At 45.6% G+C, this 20866-nt stretch overlaps 1 protein-coding gene across 1 annotated transcript in view; it reads right to left on the reverse strand.

Moving 5' to 3' along the window:
- Nucleotides 1–20866, reverse strand: part of LOC115125610 (plasma membrane calcium-transporting ATPase 2-like) — a 228435-nt gene that overhangs the window by 122344 nt on the left and 85225 nt on the right. The window contains 2 exon segments of the mRNA XM_065000752.1: nucleotides 1582–1623; nucleotides 11540–11668. Coding sequence (XP_064856824.1) covers nucleotides 1582–1623; nucleotides 11540–11668 — 171 coding nt within the window.

The following is a 20866-nucleotide window of genomic DNA, read 5'->3' on the forward strand; positions in this document are numbered from 1 at the left end:
TTATCCGTCTGAAACGTTGCACATACACTGCTGCCATCTTGTGGACACCATCGGAATTACAACCAGCGCGATGTGGGACCTTTCTGTTGCATTTCAAAATGGTGGTAGAAAAAAACAAACGTTGTTGTTCTAAGAAACTGCATGTTTTTTCTTCTTTGTATTATCTTTTACCAGATCTAATGTGGTTTATTATATTTCCATAAACGTCAAAGTGTTTCCTTTCAATTGGAATCAATAATATGCATATCCTTGCTTCAGGGCCTGAGCTACGGGCAGTTAGATTTAGGTATGTCATTTTAGGCGAACATTGAAAAGAAGGGGGCGGATCCCTAAGAAGTTAAATCAGCCCGTGACAAGAGGAAGGAACACAATTGAATGCAAGCATCACAAAAACACATTTAATTGCTTAACTATTTCTCGCCGTTCTATCTATGTGTAACAGGGTTATGCTCGACCCACTTAGTTTTCTACCACAAAACACCAGCAACAGCCAAAAAGATTAGAACCAGCTTTTACACTGTGATTTGACTACGTGATTGTTTGACCATATTAAAGATCACAAACAGGGTACAGATGTAAAGGAGTCACTAAACCACATCAAATAAATCATCACAATGACGGCTTGATGGAATTAAAGTGGGTTGAAGTCTATTATTCATATATACAAAACATTTGATTCAATTGAATTCTCCATCTGGTTTATATTAAAGGGCACTTCATTTAATATAACAGGCTTTCAAAAAAAGCACAACTTCTACATACAATTTTAAAAAAGGACATAAAAGGCACTCATTTCATGGAACGACCCCTTATGTGTCCTTTGTTTTCAATGAATAACATGATTCTTAACATTTCTGTCTGTATGTAGACAACATTCAGAGACAGAGAGAGACAGCGAGAGAGAGAGAGACAGAGAGAGAGAGACTGAGAGAGAGAGAGAGAGAGAGACAGAGAGAGAGACAGAGGGAGAGACAGAGAGAGAGAGAGACAGAGAGACAGAAAGAGAGACAGAGAGAGAGACAGAGAGAGAGACAGAGAGAGAGAGACAGAGAGAGAGAGAGAGAGAGAGAGAGAGAGAGAGAGAGAGAGAGAGAGAGAGAGAGACAGAGACAGAGAGAGAGAGAGAGACAGAGAGAGAGACCTTGAGACCTGGAGCTGAGACAGACACATCGCTGCAGACTGACTGACAACGACACTGAAGACAAGACATACATCAGGCTGAATGGATGTTAATTCAACATTAGAGAAACCTTAAGAGACTCAACATTAGAGGAACCTTAAGAGACTCAACATTAGAGGAACCTTAAGAGACTCAACATTAGAGGAACCTTAAGAGACTCAACGTTAGAGAAACGTTCGAGCTAGGGTTGCAAAAATTCAGATAACTTTCCCAAAATGAATGGGTTTGTCCAGCAATTCTGTTCGGAAAATTCCTTAAATCAAGGAATAAGCAGAACATCTGGAATCCTCCGACCAGGAATCCTGGAAAACCTGGGAATTTTGGGGGGAAAAGTTACCGAAATTTCTGCATCCCTAGTTAGAGCACATCCCGACTATGGGGGGAGTTGAAAAAAGGGTTACCTTTAGTCTGGTTGTTCTCCATATTGCCATCCTGTATTTTACCTACGATGGAGACATACGAGACACAGAACAATAAGAACCAAAGCAAGACAATAAGAAAACAATCATTACCAGGACAATGACAGGTTACAGGACAGAAAAGCTGCTATTTAATGAGGTAGAGGCGTTCTGTATACAGGACAGAAAAGCTGCTATTTAATGAGGTAGAGGCGTTCTGTACACAGGACAGAAAAGCTGCTATTTAATGAGGTAGAGGCGTTCTGTACACAGGACAGAAAAGCTGCTATTTAATGAGGTAGAGGCGTTCTGTACACAGGACAGAAAAGCTGCTATTTAATGAGGTAGAGGCGTTCTGTACACAGGACAGAAAAAGCTGCTATTTAATGAGGTGTCAGGCGTTCTGTACACAGGACAGAAAAGCTGCTATTTAATGAGGTAGAGGCGTTCTGTACACAGGACAGAAAAGCTGCTATTTAATGAGGTAGAGGCGTTCTGTACACAGGACAGAAAAGCTGCTATTTAATGAGGTAGAGGCGTTCTGTACACAGGACAGAAAAGCTGCTATTTAATGAGGTAGAGGCGTTCTGTACACAGGACAGAAAAGCTGCTATTTAATGAGGTGTCAGGCGTTCTGTACACAGGACAGAAAAGCTGCTATTTAATGAGGTAGAGGCGTTCTGTACACAGGACAGAAAAGCTGCTATTTAATGAGGTAGAGGCGTTCTGTACACAGGACAGAAAAGCTGCTATTTAATGAGGTAGAGGCGTTCTGTATACAGGACAGAAAAGCTGCTATTTAATGAGGTAGAGGCGTTCTGTACACAGGACAGAAAAGCTGCTATTTAATGAGGTAGAGGCGTTCTGTACACAGGACAGAAAAGCTGCTATTTAATGAGGTAGAGGCGTTCTGTATACAGGACAGAAAAGCTGCTATTTAATGAGGTAGAGGCGTTCTGTATACAGGACAGAAAAGCTGCTATTTAATGAGGTGAGGCGTTCTGTACACAGGACAGAAAAGCTGCTATTTAATGAGGTAGAGGCGTTCTGTACACAGGACAGAAAAGCTGCTATTTAATGAGGTAGAGGCGTTCTGTATACAGGACAGAAAAGCTGCTATTTAATGAGGTAGAGGCGTTCTGTATACAGGACAGAAAAGCTGCTATTTAATGAAAGGCGTTCTGTACACAGGACAGAAAAGCTGCTATTTAATGAGGTAGAGGCGTTCTGTATACAGGACAGAAAAGCTGCTATTTAATGAGGTAGAGGCGTTCTGTATACAGGACAGAAAAGCTGCTATTTAATGAGGTAGGCGTTCTGTACACAGGACAGAAAAGCTGCTATTTAAGGAGGTAGAGGCGTTCTGTATACAGGACAGAAAAGCTGCTATTTAATGAGGTAGAGGCGTTCTGTATACAGGACAGAAAAGCTGCTATTTAATGAGGTAGAGGCGTTCTGTATACAGGACAGAAAAGCTGCTATTTAATGAGGTAGAGGCGTTCTGTATACAGGACAGAAAAGCTGCTATTTAATGAGGTAGAGGCGTTCTGTACACAGGACAGAAAAGCTGCTATTTAATGAGGTAGAGGCGTTCTGTATACAGGACAGAAAAGCTGCTATTTAATGAGGTAGAGGCGTTCTGTATACAGGACAGAAAAGCTGCTATTTAATGAGGTAGAGGCGTTCTGTACACAGGACAGAAAAGCTGCTATTTAATGAGGTAGACGCTGCTTCAGGGATGGTCATTTTAATGAGGTAGACGCTGCTTCAGGGATGGTCATTTTAATGAGGTAGACGCTGCTTCAGGGATGGTCCTTTTAATGAGGTAGACGCTGCTTCAGGGATGGTCATTTTAATGAGGTATACGCTGCTTCAGGGATGGTCCTTTTAATGAGGTAGACGCTGCTTCAGGGATGGTCATTTTAATGAGGTAGACGCTGCTTCAGGGATGGTCCTTTTAATGAGGTAGACGCTGCTTCAGGGATGGTCATTTTAATGAGGTATACGCTGCTTCAGGGATGGTCATTTTAATGAGGTAGACGCTGCTTCAGGGATGGGATGGACGCTGCTTCAGGGATGGTCATTTTAATGAGGTAGACGCTGCTTCAGGGATGGTCATTTTAATGAGGTAGACGCTGCTTCAGGGATGGTCATTTTAATGAGGTAGATGCTGCTTCAGGGATGGTCATTTTAATGAGGTAGACGCTGCTTCAGGGATGGTCATTTTAATGAGGTAGACGCTGCTTCAGGGATGGTCATTTTAATGAGGTAGATGCTGCTTCAGGGATGGTCCTTTTAATGAGGTAGATGCTGCTTCAGGGATGGTCATTTTAATGAGGTAGATGCTGCTTCAGGGATGGTCCTTTTAATGAGGTTGATGCTGCTTCAGGGATGGTCATTTTAATGAGGTAGACGCTGCTTCAGGGATGGTCATTTTAATGAGGTAGACGCTGCTTCAGGGATGGTCATTTTAATGGTCGCTGCTTCAGGGATGGTCATTTTAATGAGGTAGACGCTGCTTCAGGGATGGTCATTTTAATGAGGTAGACGCTGCTTCAGGGATGGTCATTTTAAGGCTAGATGGTCAGGGATGGTCATTTTAATGAGGTAGACGCTGCTTCAGGGATGGTCATTTTAATGAGGTAGACGCTGCTTCAGGGATGGTCATTTTAATGAGGTAGACGCTGCTTCAGGGATGGTCATTTTAATGAGGTAGACGCTGCTTCAGGGATGGTCATTTTAATGAGGTAGACGCTGCTTCAGGGATGGGATGGTCAGGGATGGTCATTTTTAATCAGGGATGGTCATTTTAATAGACGCTGCTTCAGGGATGGTCATTTTAATGAGGTAGACGCTGCTTCAGGGATGGTCATTTTAATGAGCTAGACGCTGCTTCAGGGATGGTCATTTTAATGAGGTAGATGCTGCTTCAGGGATGGTCATTTTAATGAGGTAGATGCTGCTTCAGGGATGGTCATTTTAATGAGGTAGATGCTGCTTCAGGGATGGTCATTTTAATGAGGTAGACGCTGCTTCAGGGATGGTCATTTTAATGAGGTAGACGCTGCTTCAGGGATGGTCCTTTTAATGAGGTAGACGCTGCTTCAGGGATGGTCATTTTAATGAGGTCGACGCTGCTTCAGGGATGGTCATTTGGATGTCTGCTAATTTTTTCCAATTTGAATTGTTGTGTGTGTGTGTGCCTGGGCTCGCTAACGAGTCAACAACTATTAGAAATAATGTCAATCAAAATAGATAATTGATAATACAAATAGATTAGAAATTAATGTGACTGTTCAGTTAATTAGGAAATGTTTTGAAAGGTTGCTTAGGTGAACTAGAAAATAATAAAATATATATATATATTTGAAAACATTGTTCTAAAGGGTATTTTATAATCGCTGTAACAAACAAAAAAACACACCCAGTTCAAACTGAAGTAATTCACTTTGTGTTTCTGTCTGACAATGTGTTGGATGAAAACAGGCCTCTTCGTAAGTTAACTTCCAATAAACTTCAAAAGTGATTTGAGCGTGATGCAACTATTGATGCAACTATTGTTATTTGATATCAAGTGTCGCGTGATGTTTAAACTGAATAACTACAAGACCGATGCTATATCACAGATCAGATTTCCTCTCTATGGATCAGTGTGTTCATGTGTGTTCATTTTGAAGAGGGACATACTCACAGACTACAGGAAGTGACATACTCACAGACTACAGGAAGTGACATACTCACAGACTACAGGAAGCGACATACTCACATACAGACTACAGGGAATTCCACACGTTAACAGTACAAGAAAAGCCATTCAGATATATATAATGAGGCATCAAGACACAGAATCACAGAGTTACAAAGATACAGTACAATGAGGAAATAGAGCAACACACACGCACAGGACCCACACAGAACATGCAGTGTAAGAGTGAGGTCAGAATCCTCATGCACGGTCAGACAGAGAGAGAGAGAGAGCGAGAAAAGGGAGAGGAATTGAAAGCTGGAGAGAACAATACTATAGGAAATAAAGCCTCTGACGGAGACTAGCAGGGGTCTGATAGAAGGTTAAGGATGGAGGCTCTTGAAAGCCATTACTCCATGGTTCATCCTACCAACAACAGGGTTAAAACTCATGTATTCATTCGTATCTAGCGATTGAAAAACAAAACAATGAATAAGTTGTTTTTAAGACAGAAATGAAAGAGGAGGCTACTTGGAGAAACGAACCCTGTTGAAAACTTACAGTAACTAGCAGGCAGAAGCCCTTCGCCTACATTCACACCACTGTTGCACACTGGGTAATGGTTATCTATTCCGTTCATTTGGGATCTTTGAGGATGGAATAATGGGACCTTTTTACAATTTGATTTAGATACAACATTTAAAGAGTTCCAAGTTGTTGGACATTTAGTTTGGGATCCTGTTCAAAAGTACGATGCTCACATTCTCATCGTCTCCTGCATCTGCACAACAACATCACCCAGACTGGTTCTTTACTCAGTCGGTGGATGTAACGGTCCTTCTATTCAGTTCTACCATAACATCCCATCCCAGAGGGTAGTCTTAGAGCTGAGAAGAAGACTGTATACAACACAATGGCTGCGTTACAAATGGCACCATATTCCCTACATAGTGCACTACTTTAGACCAGGGCCCTATAGAACCCTATTCCCTACATAGTGCACTACTTTAGACCAGGGCCCTATAGAACCCTATTCCCTACATAGTGCACTACTTTAGACCAGAGCCTGTATGTAAGGTGCTATTTGGGACTTGGGTAGATTCATCTACTTCAGACATCAGTCACAGGAAACTAGTAATAATTCGAACCAATGACTTTGCTTATCCTTTATGAGGGAGGAGAGGAGGAGGTAGAGACAGTCGGAGGAGGAGGGAGGAGAGGAGGGAGGAAATGAAGAGGAGGTAGAGACAGTCGGAGGAGAGAGAGGAGAGGAGAGGGAGAGGAGAGGAGAGGAGGTAGGGACAGTCGGAGGAGGGAGGAGAGGAGGGAGGAGGTGGAGACAGTCGGAGGAGGGAGGAGAGGAGGGAGGAGGTGGAGACAGTCGGAGGAGGGAGGGAGGAGAGGAGGAGGTGGAGACAGTCGGAGGAGGAGGGAGGAGAGGAGGAGAGGAGGAGGTAGAGACAGTCGGAGGAGGAGGGAGGGAGAGGAGGAGAGGAGGGAGGAGAGGAGGAGGTAGAGACAGTCGGAGGAGGAGGGAGGGAGGAGAGGAGGGAGGAGGTGGAGACAGTCGGAGGAGGAGGGAGGAGAGGAGGAGGTGGAGACAGTCGGAGGAGGAGGGAGGAGAGGAGGGAGGAGAGGAGGAGGTAGAGAGGAGGAGGTGGAGACAGTCGGAGGAGGAGGGAGGAGAGGAGGAGGTAGATACAGTCGGAGGAGGAGGGAGGAGAGGAGGAGGTAAAGACAGTCGGAGGAGGAGAGGGAGGAGGTAGATACAGTCGGAGGAGGGAGGAGAGGAGGTAGAGGAGGAGGTAGAGACAGTCGGAGGAGGAGGGAGGAGAGGAGGGAGGTAGAGACAGTCGGAGGAGGAGGGAGGAGAGGAGGAGGTAGAGGAGGAGGTAGAGACAGTCGGAGGAGGAGGGAGGAGAGGAGGAGGTAGAGACAGTCGGAGGAGGGAGGAGGGAGGAGAGGAGGAGGTAGAGACAGTCGGAGGAGGAGGGAGGAGAGAGGAGGAGGTAGAGACAGTCGGAGGAGGAGGAGGGAGGAGAGGAGGAGGTAGATACAGTCGGAGGAGGAGGGAGGAGGTAGAGACAGTCGGAGGGAGGAGGGAGGGAGAGGAGGGAGGAGAGGAGGAGGTAAAGACAGTCGGAGGAGGAGGGAGGAGAGGAGGGAGGAGAGGAGGAGGTAGAGGAGGAGGTAGAGGAGGAGGTAGAGACAGTCGGAGGAGGAGGGAGGAGAGGAGGAGGTAGAGGAGGAGGTAGAGGAGGAGGTAGAGACAGTCGGAGGAGGAGGGAGGAGAGGAGGAGGTAGATACAGTCGGAGGAGGAGGGAGGAGAGGAGGGAGGTGAGGAGGAGGTAGAGGAGGAGGTAGAGACAGTCGGAGGAGGAGGGAGGAGAAGAGGGAGGAGAGGAGGAGGTAGAGGAGGAGGTAGAGACAGTCGGAGGAGGAGGAGGGAGGAGAGGAGGAGGTAGATACAGTCGGAGGAGGAGGGAGGAGAGGAGGAGGTAAAGAAAGTCGGAGGAGGAGGGAGGAGAGGAGGGAGGAGAGGAGGAGGTAAAGACAGTCAGAGGAGGAGGGAGGAGAGGAGGGAGGAGAGGAGGAGGAGAGACAGTCGGAGGAGAGAAGGTTGGAGGAGGAGAGGAGGAGGTAGAGACAGTTGGAGGAGGAGAGGAGGAGGTAAAGAGTCGGAGGAGGGAGGAGAGGAGGTAGAGGAGGAGGTAAAGACAGTCGGAGGAGGGAGGAAAGGAGGAGGTCGAGGAGGAGGTAAAGACAGTCGGAGGAGGGAGGATAGGAGGAGGTAGAGGAGGAGGTAAAGACAGTCGGAGGAGGGAGGAAAGGAGGATGTCGAGGAGGAGGTAAAGACAGTCGGAGGAGGGAGGAGAGGAGGAGGTAGAGGAGGAGGTAAAGACAGTCGAGGAGGAGGAGGAGAGGAGGGAGGAGAGGAGGAGGTAGAGGAGGAGGTAAAGACAGTCAAGGAGGAGGAGAGGAGAGGAGGGAGGAGAGGAGGGAGGAGAGGAGGAGGTAGAGTCAGTCAGAGGAGGGAGGAGAGGAGGTAGAGACAGTCAGAGGAGGAGAGGAGGAGAAGAGGAGGTAAAGACAGTCGGAGGAGGAGGGAGGAGAGGAGGAGTTAGAGGAGGTAAAGAAGGTCAGAGGAGAGGAGGAGGTAGAGGAGGAGGTAAAGACAGTTGGAGGAGAGGAGGAGGTAGAGGAGGAGGTAAAGGCAGTTGGAGGAGGGAGGAGAGGGGGAGGTAGAGGAGGAGGAGAGGAGGAGGTAAAGACAGTCGGAGGAGGAGGGAGAGGAGGGAGGAGGTGGAGACAGTCGGAGGAGGGAGGAGAGGAGGGAGGAGGTGGAGACAGTCGGAGGAGGAGGGAGGAGAGGAGGAGGTGGAGACAGTCGGAGGAGGAGGGAGGAGAGGAGGAGAGGAGGAGGTAGAGACAGTCGGAGGAGGAGGGAGGAGAGGAGGAGAGGAGGGAGGAGAGGAGGAGGTAGAGACAGTCGGAGGAGGAGGAGGGAGGAGAGGAGGGAGGAGGTGGAGACAGTCGGAGGAGGAGGGAGGAGAGGAGGAGGTAGAGACAGTCGGAGGAGGAGGGAGGAGAGGAGGAGGTAGGGACAGTCGGAGGAGGAGGGAGGAGAGGAGGGAGGAGAGGAGGAGGTAGGGACAGTCGGAGGAGGAGGGAGGAGAGGAGGAGGTAGAGACAGTCGGAGGAGGAGGGAGGACAAGACACCAACTGGTAGAGGAAGAAAACAGCATCTCTTACATAGTCAATCAATATGGAATCCATGTGTATTACAGACACGGGATCAATCAATTTCGAACAATCAATCTCAACCATGTTATTCATGTCATGTGTCGTGTCATTGAGCAGCAAAAATAAATTGAAAAAAGGCAGTAATGTGATTGGAACAGAAACATAGTGTGGTTTAAACCGCTTCAAATGTAATCCCATCACTGCGACAGCGGCTACAAGACACCAACTGGTAGAGGAGGGAGGGAGGAGGGAGGGAGGAGAGGAGGAGGTAGGGACAGTCGGAGGAGGAAGGAGGAGAGGAGGGAGGAGAGGAGGGAGGAGAGGAGGAGGTAGGGACAGTCGGAGGAGGAAGGAGGAGAGGAGGGAGGAGAGGAGGAGGTAGGGACAGTCGGAGGAGGAGGGAGGGAGGAGGGAGGAGGGGAGGAGGAGAGGAGGAGGTAGGGACAGTCGGAGGAGGAGGTAGGGACAGTCGGAGGAGGAAGGAGGAGGGAGGAGGAGGAGGAGGTAGGGACAGTCGGAGGAGGAAGGAGGAGAGGAGGGAGGAGAGGAGGAGGTAGGGACAGTCGGAGGAGGAAGGAGGAGAGGAGGGAGGAGAGGAGGAGGTAGGGACAGTCGGAGGAGGAGGTAGGGACAGTCGGAGGAGGAGGGAGGAGAGGAGGGAGGTAGGGACAGTCGGAGGAGGAGGAGGAGTCGGAGGAGGAGGGAGGAGGAGGGTAGGGACAGTCGGAGGAGGAGGAGAGGAGGAGGAGGGACAGTCGGAGGAGGGAGGAGAGGAGGAGGTAGAGACAGTCGGAGGAGGAGGGAGGAGAGGAGGAGGTAGGGACAGTCGGAGGAGGAGGGAGGAGAGGAGGGAGGAGAGGAGGAGGTAGGGACAGTCGGAGGAGGAGGGAGGAGAGGAGGAGGTAGAGACAGTCGGAGGAGGAGGGAGGACAAGACACCAACTGGTAGAGGAAGAAAACAGCATCTCTTACATAGTCAGGGGTGGGATCGGAGACAAGGCTTGAAGAACAGAGTTCGCTAAATTAAATTATAATTAACATGTAGAAATGACGTTTTGAACTCTTAGGATTTTACTCTGGGAGTTGCAATAGTTTTATTTATTTTAAAAAATCCAATTCCACCCTTGTGCATATTGTACACTTCACATGCAACCTTTCCTTCACAGGAGATTAGGAGATTATTACGTCCCAAAAAGGCACCCTATTCCCTATGTAGTGCACTACTTTAGACCAGAGCCCTATGGGCCCATAGGGAATAGGGCACCATTTGGGACCCGTGTTTCAGGAGCGGGGACGGATGATCAGAACATCAATCTGTTGAAGTTGAATCTCTTTAAAGTCTGTCTGGGGTGAATTGGTGAACGTTAAATCGTTCCTAGTGAAGTTATATGTTGATTTAACCAATCACAGGCTTTGATGTGGGACATTTTGAAACTGTATTGGGGACGGTGGGGGAAATATGGATGAGAGGGATGACAGGGAAGGGGTTGGGTTATTTCAGTAGGGTAGTTAAGGGGGGTTCAGTGTTGATTAGGGACAGGGAAGGGGTTGGGGTAGATCAGTAGGGTAGTTAGGGGGGGTTCAGTGTTGATTAGGGACAGGGAAGGGGTTGGGGTAGATCAGTAGGGTAGTTAGGGGGTTCAGTGTTGATTAGGGACAGGGAAGGGTATTTCAGTAGGGTAGTTAGGGGTTGAGTTCAGTAGGGTAGTTGGGGGGTCAGTAGGGTAGTTAGGGGGGGTCAGTAGGGTAGTTAAGGGGTCAGTAGGGTAGTTAGGGGGGGGTTCAGTAGGGTAGTTAGGGGTGGTTCAGTGTTGGTCCTGGTGGGTAGTTGGGTACAGGGGGACTGAGGGAAGAGAGATACTCAACCTGTGTGTTGTTGGCCGTCCTCCCCTGCCTCACCTGTGTGTTGGTTTATAGAACCATAGATAACAAGAGAGTAAGGAGACGAGAGTTCAGATGGCCACTCCCCACAGCAGGCCACACCTACAGCTGGCCACTCCCCACAGCAGGCCACACCCACACCAGGCCACACCCACATCTGGCCACTCCCCACATCAGGCCACTCCCCACATCAGGCCATACCTACAGCTGGCCACTCCCCACATCAGGCCACTCCCCACAGCAGGCCACACCCACAACTGGCCACTCCCCACATCAGGCCACACCTACAGCTGGCCACTCCCCACAGCAGGCTACACCTACAGCTGGCCACTCCCCACATCAGGCCACACCTACAGCTGGCCACTCCCCACATCAGGCCACTCCCCACATCAGGCCACACCTACAGCAGCCAGTAGGCACATCGTATACATAGGTCATTGTGTTTGGACAGAGTTGTTTTAGAGTAGCATCACCTTCCCAAAGAGATTCAAACCAAGAGGGACACTTTACTACTACCAGGAAGTGCCTTTCATCAGGCAATAGTTGGAGCAGTTTAAGAAATGATCTTTATCTGATGATAATAATAATAACAATGATATTAATAATGAAAAGAACCAAGGAAAGGAAGGGAGGAGGGAGGGAGGGACGTACCTTTCTCCTTCTTCTTCTCCTCCTCCACTGGCTCTCCGGCCCCCAGCAGAGTAAAGATGATGCCGGTCTGAGAGTTGACCCCTACAGCTGTTACAAGCATCCTGCCGGAACCCTCCATCACATGGGTACCTGTAGAGAGACACACACACATACACACACACACACACATACACACACAGACACACACACACACACACACACACACACAGACACACACATAGACACACACACACACACACATACACACACACACACAGACTCGCACGCACACACACACAGATACAGACACACACATAGATAGATACACACACACACACACAAACGCACACGCACACACACACACACACACACACACACACACACACAGACACACACATAGACACACACAACACACAAACGCACGTGCACACATAGACACACACACACACACAGACACACACATAGACACACACACACACACACACACACACACACACACACGTGCACACACAGGGAGATTATGAAACAGAGGGAAGTATGCATTATATCCAACATCAATGTATGATTGGCTGTCAAAGAGAAAAGAGAAACTGTATACCAACAGAGAGAGAGAGAGAGAGAGAGAGAGAGAGAGAGAGAGAGAGAGAGAGAGAGAGAGAGAGAGAGAGAGACAGAGAGAGAGAGAGAGAGAGAGAGAGAGAGAGATAGAGAGACAGAGAGAGAGAGAGAGAGAGAGAGAGAGAGAGAGAGAGAGAGAGAGAGAGAGATAGAGAGACAGAGAGAGAGAGAGACAGCGAGAGAGAGAGAGAGAGAGAGAGAGATTATCCACTTCCAGGATATACATATCATTCCTCCACCTACTTCTCACTGTGAAAGTCATTACAGAGAACAATGCATATCAAGACACTGCATGCTTACAATGTTTTTCTCTATTGGAATTCAAATTAGAATTAACATCCCTGTTCAACCATCGAGGATATATCATCCTGTTGTGAGTAGAATAATAGATTTAGATACATAATACAATGGCTCTCCACATACTGTCTGGTAGCATGGTATACTATACAGGCCTGGTATCTATATACTGTCTGTTAGCATGGTATACTATACAGGCCTGGTATCTACATACTGTTTGGTAGCATGGTATACTATACAGGCCTGGTATCTACATACTGTCTGGTAGCATGGTATACTATACAGGCCTGGTATCTATTTACCATACTGTCTGGTAGCATGTTATACTATACAGGCCTGGTATCTACATACTGTCTGGTAGCATGGTATACTATACAGGCCTGGTGTCTACATACTGTCTGGTAGCATGGTATACTATACAGGCCTGGTGTCTACATACTGTCTGGTAGCATGGTATACTATACAGGCCTGGTATCTACATACTGTCTGATAGCATGGTATACTATACAGGCCTGGTATCTACATACTGTCTGGTAGCATGGTATACTATACAGGCCTGGTGTCTACATACTGTCTGGTAGCATGGTATACTATACAGACCTGGTGTCTACATACTGTCTGGTAGCATGGTATACTATACAGGCCTGGTGTCTATTTACCATACTGTCTGATAGCATGGTATACTATACAGACCTGGTGTATACATACTGTCTGATAGCATGGTATACTATACAGGCCTGGTGTCCACATACTGTCTGGTAGCATGGTATACTATACAGGCCTGGTATCTACATACTGTCTGGTAGCATGGTATACTATACAGGCCTGGTGTCCACATACTGTCTGGTAGCATGGTATACTATACAGGCCTGGTATCTACATACTGTCTGGTAGCATGGTATACTATACAGGCCTGGTGTCCACATACTGTCTGGTAGCATGGTATACTATACAGGCCTGGTATCTACATACTGTCTGGTAGCATGGTATACTATACAGGCCTGGTGTCCACATACTGTCTGGTAGCATGGTATACTATACAGGCCTGGTATCTACATACTGTCTGATAGCATGGTATACTATACATGCCTGGTATCTATTTACCATACTGTCTGTTAGCATGGTATACTATACAGGCCTGGTATCTACATACTGTCTGATAGCATGGTATACTATACAGGCCTGGTATCTATTTACCATACTGTCTGATAGCATGGTATACTATACAGGCCTGGTGTCTACATACTGTCTGGTAGCATGGTATACTATACAGGCCTGGTGTCTATTTACCATACTGTCTGATAGCATGGTATACTATACAGGCCTGGTATCTACATACTGTCTGATAGCATGGTATACTATACAGGCCTGGTGTCTACATACTGTCTGGTAGCATGGTATACTATACAGGCCTGGTATCTATTTACCATACTGTCTGATAGCATGGTATACTATACAGGCCTGGTATCTATTTACCATACTGTCTGATAGCATGGTATACTATACAGACCTGGTGTCTACATACTGTCTGGTAGCATGGTATACTATACAGGCCTGGTGTCTACATACTGTCTGGTAGCATGGTATACTATACAGGCCTGGTGTCTATTTACCATACTGTCTGGTAGCATGGTATACTATACAGGCCTGGTGTCTACATACTGTCTGATAGCATGGTATACTATACAGGCCTGGTGTCTATTTACCATACTGTCTGGTAGCATGGTATACTATACAGGCCTGGTGTCTACATACTGTCTGGTAGCATGGTATACTATACAGGCCTGGTGTCTACATACTGTCTGGTAGCATGGTATACTATACAGGCCTGGTGTCTACATACTGTCTGGTAGCATGGTATACTATACAGGCCTGGTATCTATTTACCATACTGTCTGATAGCATGGTATACTATACAGGCCTGGTGTCTACATACTGTCTGGTAGCATGGTATACTATACAGGCCTGGTGTCTACATACTGTCTGGTAGCATGGTATACTATACAGGCCTGGTGTCTACATACTGTCTGGTAGCATGGTATACTATACAGGCCTGGTATCTACATACTGTCTGATAGCATGGTATACTATACAGGCCTGGTGTCTACATACTGTATGGTAGCATGGTATACTATACAGGCCTGGTGTCTACATACTGTCTGGTAGCATGGTATACTATACAGGCCTGGTGTCTATTTACCATACTGTCTGATAGCATGGTATACTATACAGGCCTGGTGTCTATTTACCATACTGTCTGATAGCATGGTATACTATATGGGCCTGGTGTCTACATACTGTCTGATAGCATGGTATACTATACAGGCCTGGTATCTATGTACCATACTGTCTGTTAGCATGGTATACTATACAGGCCTGGTATCTATTTACCATACTGTCTGATAGCATGGTATACTATACAGGCCTGGTGTCTACATACTGTCTGGTAGCATGGTATACTATACAGGCCTGGTATCTATGTACCATACTGTCTGTTAGCATGGTATACTATACAGGCCTGGTGTCTACATACTGTCTGGTAGCATGGTATACTATACAGGCCTGGTGTCTACATACTGTCTGATAGCATGGTATACTATACAGGCCTGGTGTCTATTTACCATACTGTCTGGTAGCATGGTATACTATACAGGCCTGGTATCTATTGACCATACTGTCTGATAGCATGGTATACTATACAGGCCTGGTATCTATTTTACCATACTGTCTGATAGCATGGTATACTATACAGGCCTGGTATCTACATACTGTCTGGTAGCATGGTATACTATACAGGCCTGGTGTCTACATACTGTCTGGTAGCATGGTATACTATACAGGCCTGGTGTCCACATACTGTCTGGTAGCATGGTATACTATACAGGCCTGGTGTCTACATACTGTCTGATAGCATGGTATACTATATGGGCCTGGTGTCTACATACTGTCTGGTAGCATGGTATACTATACAGGCCTGGTGTCTACATACTGTCTGGTAGCATGGTATACTATACAGGCCTGGTGTCTATTTACCATACTGTCTGATAGCATGGTATACTATACAGGCCTGTTATCTATTGACCATACTGTCTGATAGCATGGTAAACTATACAGGCCTGGTATCTATTGACCATACTGTCTGATAGCATGGTAAATTATACAGGCCTGGTATCTATTTACCATACTGTCTGATAGCATGGTATACTATACAGGCCTGGTATCTATTTTACCATACTGTCTGATAGCATGGTATACTATACAGGCCTGGTATATATTTACCATACTGTCTGGTAGCATGGTATACTATACAGGCCTGGTGTCTACATACTGTCTGATAGCATGGTATACTATACAGGCCTGGTATCTATTTACCATACTGTCTGATAGCATGGTATACTATACAGGCCTGGTGTCTATTTTACCATACTGTCTGATAGCATGGTATACTATACAGGCCTGGTATCTATTTACCATACTGTCTGGTAGCATGGTAATGGTAGCATGGTATACTATACAGGCCTGGTATATAGTGACCATACTGTCTGATAGCATGGTATACTATACAGGCCTGGTGTCTATTTTACCATACTGTCTGATAGCATGGTATACTATACAGGCCTGGTATCTATTTACCATACTGTCTGGTAGCATGGTATACTATAGGCCTGGTATCTATTTACCATACTGTCTGATAGCATGGTATACTATACAGGCCTGGTGTCTACATACTGTCTGGTAGCATGGTATACTATACAGGCCTGGTATCTATTTACCATACTGTCTGGTAGCATGGTATACTATACAGGCCTGGTATCTATTGACCATACTGTCTGATAGCATGGTATACTATACAGGCCTGGTATCTATTTACCATACTGTCTGGTAGCATGGTATACTATACAGGCCTGGTATCTATTGACCATACTGTCTGATAGCATGGTATACTATACAGGCCTGGTGTCTACATACTGTCTGATAGCATGGTATACTATACAGGCCTGGTGTCTACATACTGTCTGGTAGCATGGTATACTATACAGGCCTGGTATCTATTTACCATACTGTCTGGTAGCATGGTATACTATACAGGCCTGGTGTCTACATACTGTCTGATAGCATGGTATACTATACAGGCCTGGTATCTATTTACCATACTGTCTGATAGCATGGTATACTATACAGGCCTGGTGTCTATTTTACCATACTGTCTGATAGCATGGTATACTATACAGGCCTGGTATCTATTTACCATACTGTCTGGTAGCATGGTAATGGTAGCATGGTATACTATACAGGCCTGGTATATAGTGACCATACTGTCTGATAGCATGGTATACTATACAGGCCTGGTGTCTATTTTACCATACTGTCTGATAGCATGGTATACTATACAGGCCTGGTATCTATTTACCATACTGTCTGGTAGCATGGTATACTATACAGGCCTGGTATCTATTTACCATACTGTCTGATAGCATGGTATACTATACAGGCCTGGTGTCTACATACTGTCTGGTAGCATGGTATACTATACAGGCCTGGTATCTATTTACCATACTGTCTGGTAGCATGGTATACTATACAGGCCTGGTATCTATTGACCATACTGTCTGATAGCATGGTATACTATACAGGCCTGGTATCTATTTACATGGGTACAGGCCTGGTATCATACTGTCTGGTAGCATGGTATACTATACAGGCCTGGTATCTATTGACCATACTGTCTGATAGCATGGTATACTATACAGGCCTGGTGTCTACATACTGTCTGATAGCATGGTATACTATACAGGCCTGGTGTCTACATACTGTCTGGTAGCATGGTATACTATACAGGCCTGGTATATATTTACCATACTGTCTGATAGCATGGTATACTATACAGGCCTGGTGTCCACATACTGTCTGGTAGCATGGTATACTATACAGGCCTGGTATCTATTTACCATACTGTCTGGTAGCATGGTATACTATACAGGCCTGGTGTCTACATACTGTCTGATAGCATGGTATACTATACAGGCCTGGTATCTATTTACCATACTGTCTGATAGCATGGTATACTATACAGGCCTGGTGTCTATTTTACCATACTGTCTGATAGCATGGTATACTATACAGGCCTGGTATCTATTTACCATACTGTCTGGTAGCATGGTAATGGTAGCATGGTATACTATACAGGCCTGGTATATAGTGACCATACTGTCTGATAGCATGGTATACTATACAGGCCTGGTGTCTATTTTACCATACTGTCTGATAGCATGGTATACTATACAGGCCTGGTATCTATTTACCATACTGTCTGGTAGCATGGTATACTATACAGGCCTGGTATCTATTTACCATACTGTCTGATAGCATGGTATACTATACAGGCCTGGTGTCTACATACTGTCTGGTAGCATGGTATACTATACAGGCCTGGTATCTATTTACCATACTGTCTGGTAGCATGGTATACTATACAGGCCTGGTATCTATTGACCATACTGTCTGATAGCATGGTATACTATACAGGCCTGGTATCTATTTACCATACTGTCTGGTAGCATGGTATACTATACAGGCCTGGTATCTATTGACCATACTGTCTGATAGCATGGTATACTATACAGGCCTGGTGTCTACATACTGTCTGATAGCATGGTATACTATACAGGCCTGGTGTCTACATACTGTCTGGTAGCATGGTATACTATACAGGCCTGGTATATATTTACCATACTGTCTGATAGCATGGTATACTATACAGGCCTGGTGTCCACATACTGTCTGGTAGCATGGTATACTATACAGGCCTGGTATCTACATACTGTCTGGTAGCATGGTATACTATACAGGCCTGGTATCTATTTACCATACTGTCTGGTAGCATGGTAATGGTAGCATGGTATACTATACAGGCCTGGTGTCTACATACTGTCTGGTAGCATGGTATACTATACAGGCCTGGTGTCCACATACTGTCTGGTAGCATGGTATACTATACAGGCCTGGTGTCCACATACTGTCTGGTAGCATGGTATACTATACAGGCCTGGTATCTACATACTGACTGATAGCATGGTATACTATACAGACCTGGTGTCTACATACTGTCTGGTAGCATGGTATACTATACAGGCCTGGTATCTATTTACCATACTGTCTGATAGCATGGTATACTATACAGGCCTGGTATCTATTTACCATACTGTCTGGTAGCATGGTATACTATACAGGCCTGGTATCTATTTACCATACTGTCTGATAGCATGGTATACTATACAGGCCTGGTATCTACATACTGTCTGGTAGCATGGTATACTATACAGGCCTGGTGTCTACATACTGTCTGATAGCATTGTATACTATACAGGCCTGGTATCTATTTACCATACTGTCTGATAGCATGGTATACTATACAGGCCTGGTATCTATTTACCATACTGTCTGATAGCATGGTATACTATACAGGCCTGGTATCTATTTACCATACTGTCTGATAGCATGGTATACTATACAGGCCTGGTATCTATTTACCATACTGTCTGGTAGCATGGTATACTATACAGGCCTGGTGTCTACATACTGTCTGATAGCATGGTATACTATACAGGCCTGGTATCTATTTACCATACTGTCTGATAGCATGGTATACTATACAGACCTGGTGTCTACATACTGTCTGGTAGCATGGTATACTATACAGGCCTGGTGTCTACATACTGTCTGATAGCATGGTATACTAGACAGGCCTGGTATCTATTTACCATACTGTCTGATAGCATGGTATACTATACAGGCCTGGTGTCTACATACTGTCTGATAGCATGGTATACTATACAGGCCTGGTATCTATTTTACCATACTGTCTGGTAGCATGGTATACTATACAGACCTGGTGTCTACATACTGTCTGATAGCATGGTATACTATACAGGCCTAGTGTCTACATACTGTCTGATAGCATGGTATACTATACAGGCCTGGTATCTATTTTACCATACTGTCTGGTAGCATGGTATACTATACAGACCTGGTGTCTACATACTGTCTGATAGCATGGTATACTATACAGACCTGGTGTCTACATACTGTCTGATAGCATGGTATACTATACAGGCCTGGTATCTATTGACCATACTGTCTGATAGCATGGTATACTATACAGGCCTGGTATCTATTGACCATACTGTCTGATAGCATGGTATACTATACAGGCCTGGTATCTATTTTACCATACTGTCTGGTAGCATGGTATACTATACAGACCTGGTGTCTACATACTGTCTGATAGCATGGTATACTATACAGGCCTGGTGTCCACATACTGTCTGGTAGCATGGTATACTATATGGGCCTGGTATCTATGTACCATACTGTCTGATAGCATGGTATACTATACAGGCCTGGTATCTATTTACCATACTGTCTGATAGCATGGTAAACAATACAGGCCTGGTGTCTACATACTGTCTGATAGCATGACATACTATACAGGCCTGGTATCTATTTACCATACTGTCTGATAGCATGGTATACTATACAGGCCTGGTGTCTACATACTGTCTGATAGCATGGTATACTATACAGGCCTGGTATCTATTTACCATACTGTCTGATAGCATGGTATACTATACAGGCCTGGTGTCTACATACTGTCTGATAGCATGGTATACTATACAGGCCTGGTATCTATTTTACCCAACTGTCTGGTAGCATGGTATACTATACAGACCTGGTGTCTACATACTGTCTGATAGCATGGTATACTATACAGGCCTAGTGTCTACATACTGTCTGATAGCATGGTATACTATACAGGCCTGGTATCTATTTTACCATACTGTCTGTCTGATAGCATGGTATACTATACAGACCTGGTGTCTACATACTGTCTGATAGCATGGTATACTATACAGACCTGGTGTCTATTTTACATACTGTCTGATAGCAGGCCTGGTATCTATTGTATACTATACAGGCCTGGTATCTATTTTACCATACTGTCTGATAGCATGGTATACTATACAGGCCTGGTATCTATCTTTACCATACTGTCTGATAGCATGGTATACTATACAGGCCTGGTATCATACTGTCTTACCATACTGTCTGATAGCATGGTAAACTATACAGGCCTGGTGTCTACATACTGTCTGATAGCATGGTATACTATACAGGCCTGGTATCTATTTACCATACTGTCTGATAGCATGGTATACTATACAGGCCTGGTATCTATTTACCATACTGTCTGATAGCATGGTATACTATACAGGCCTGGTATCTACATACTGTCTGATAGCATGGTATACTATACAGGCCTGGTATCTATTTATTTATTTACCATACTGTCTGTCTAGCATGGTATACTATACAGGCCTGGTATCTCTTTACCATACTGTCTGATAGCATGGTATACTATACAGACCTGGTGTC

The sequence above is a fragment of the Oncorhynchus nerka genome, linkage group LG15 (genome assembly GCF_034236695.1).
Source record: "Oncorhynchus nerka isolate Pitt River linkage group LG15, Oner_Uvic_2.0, whole genome shotgun sequence".
NCBI classification, from domain to species: Eukaryota; Metazoa; Chordata; class Actinopteri; order Salmoniformes; family Salmonidae; genus Oncorhynchus; species Oncorhynchus nerka.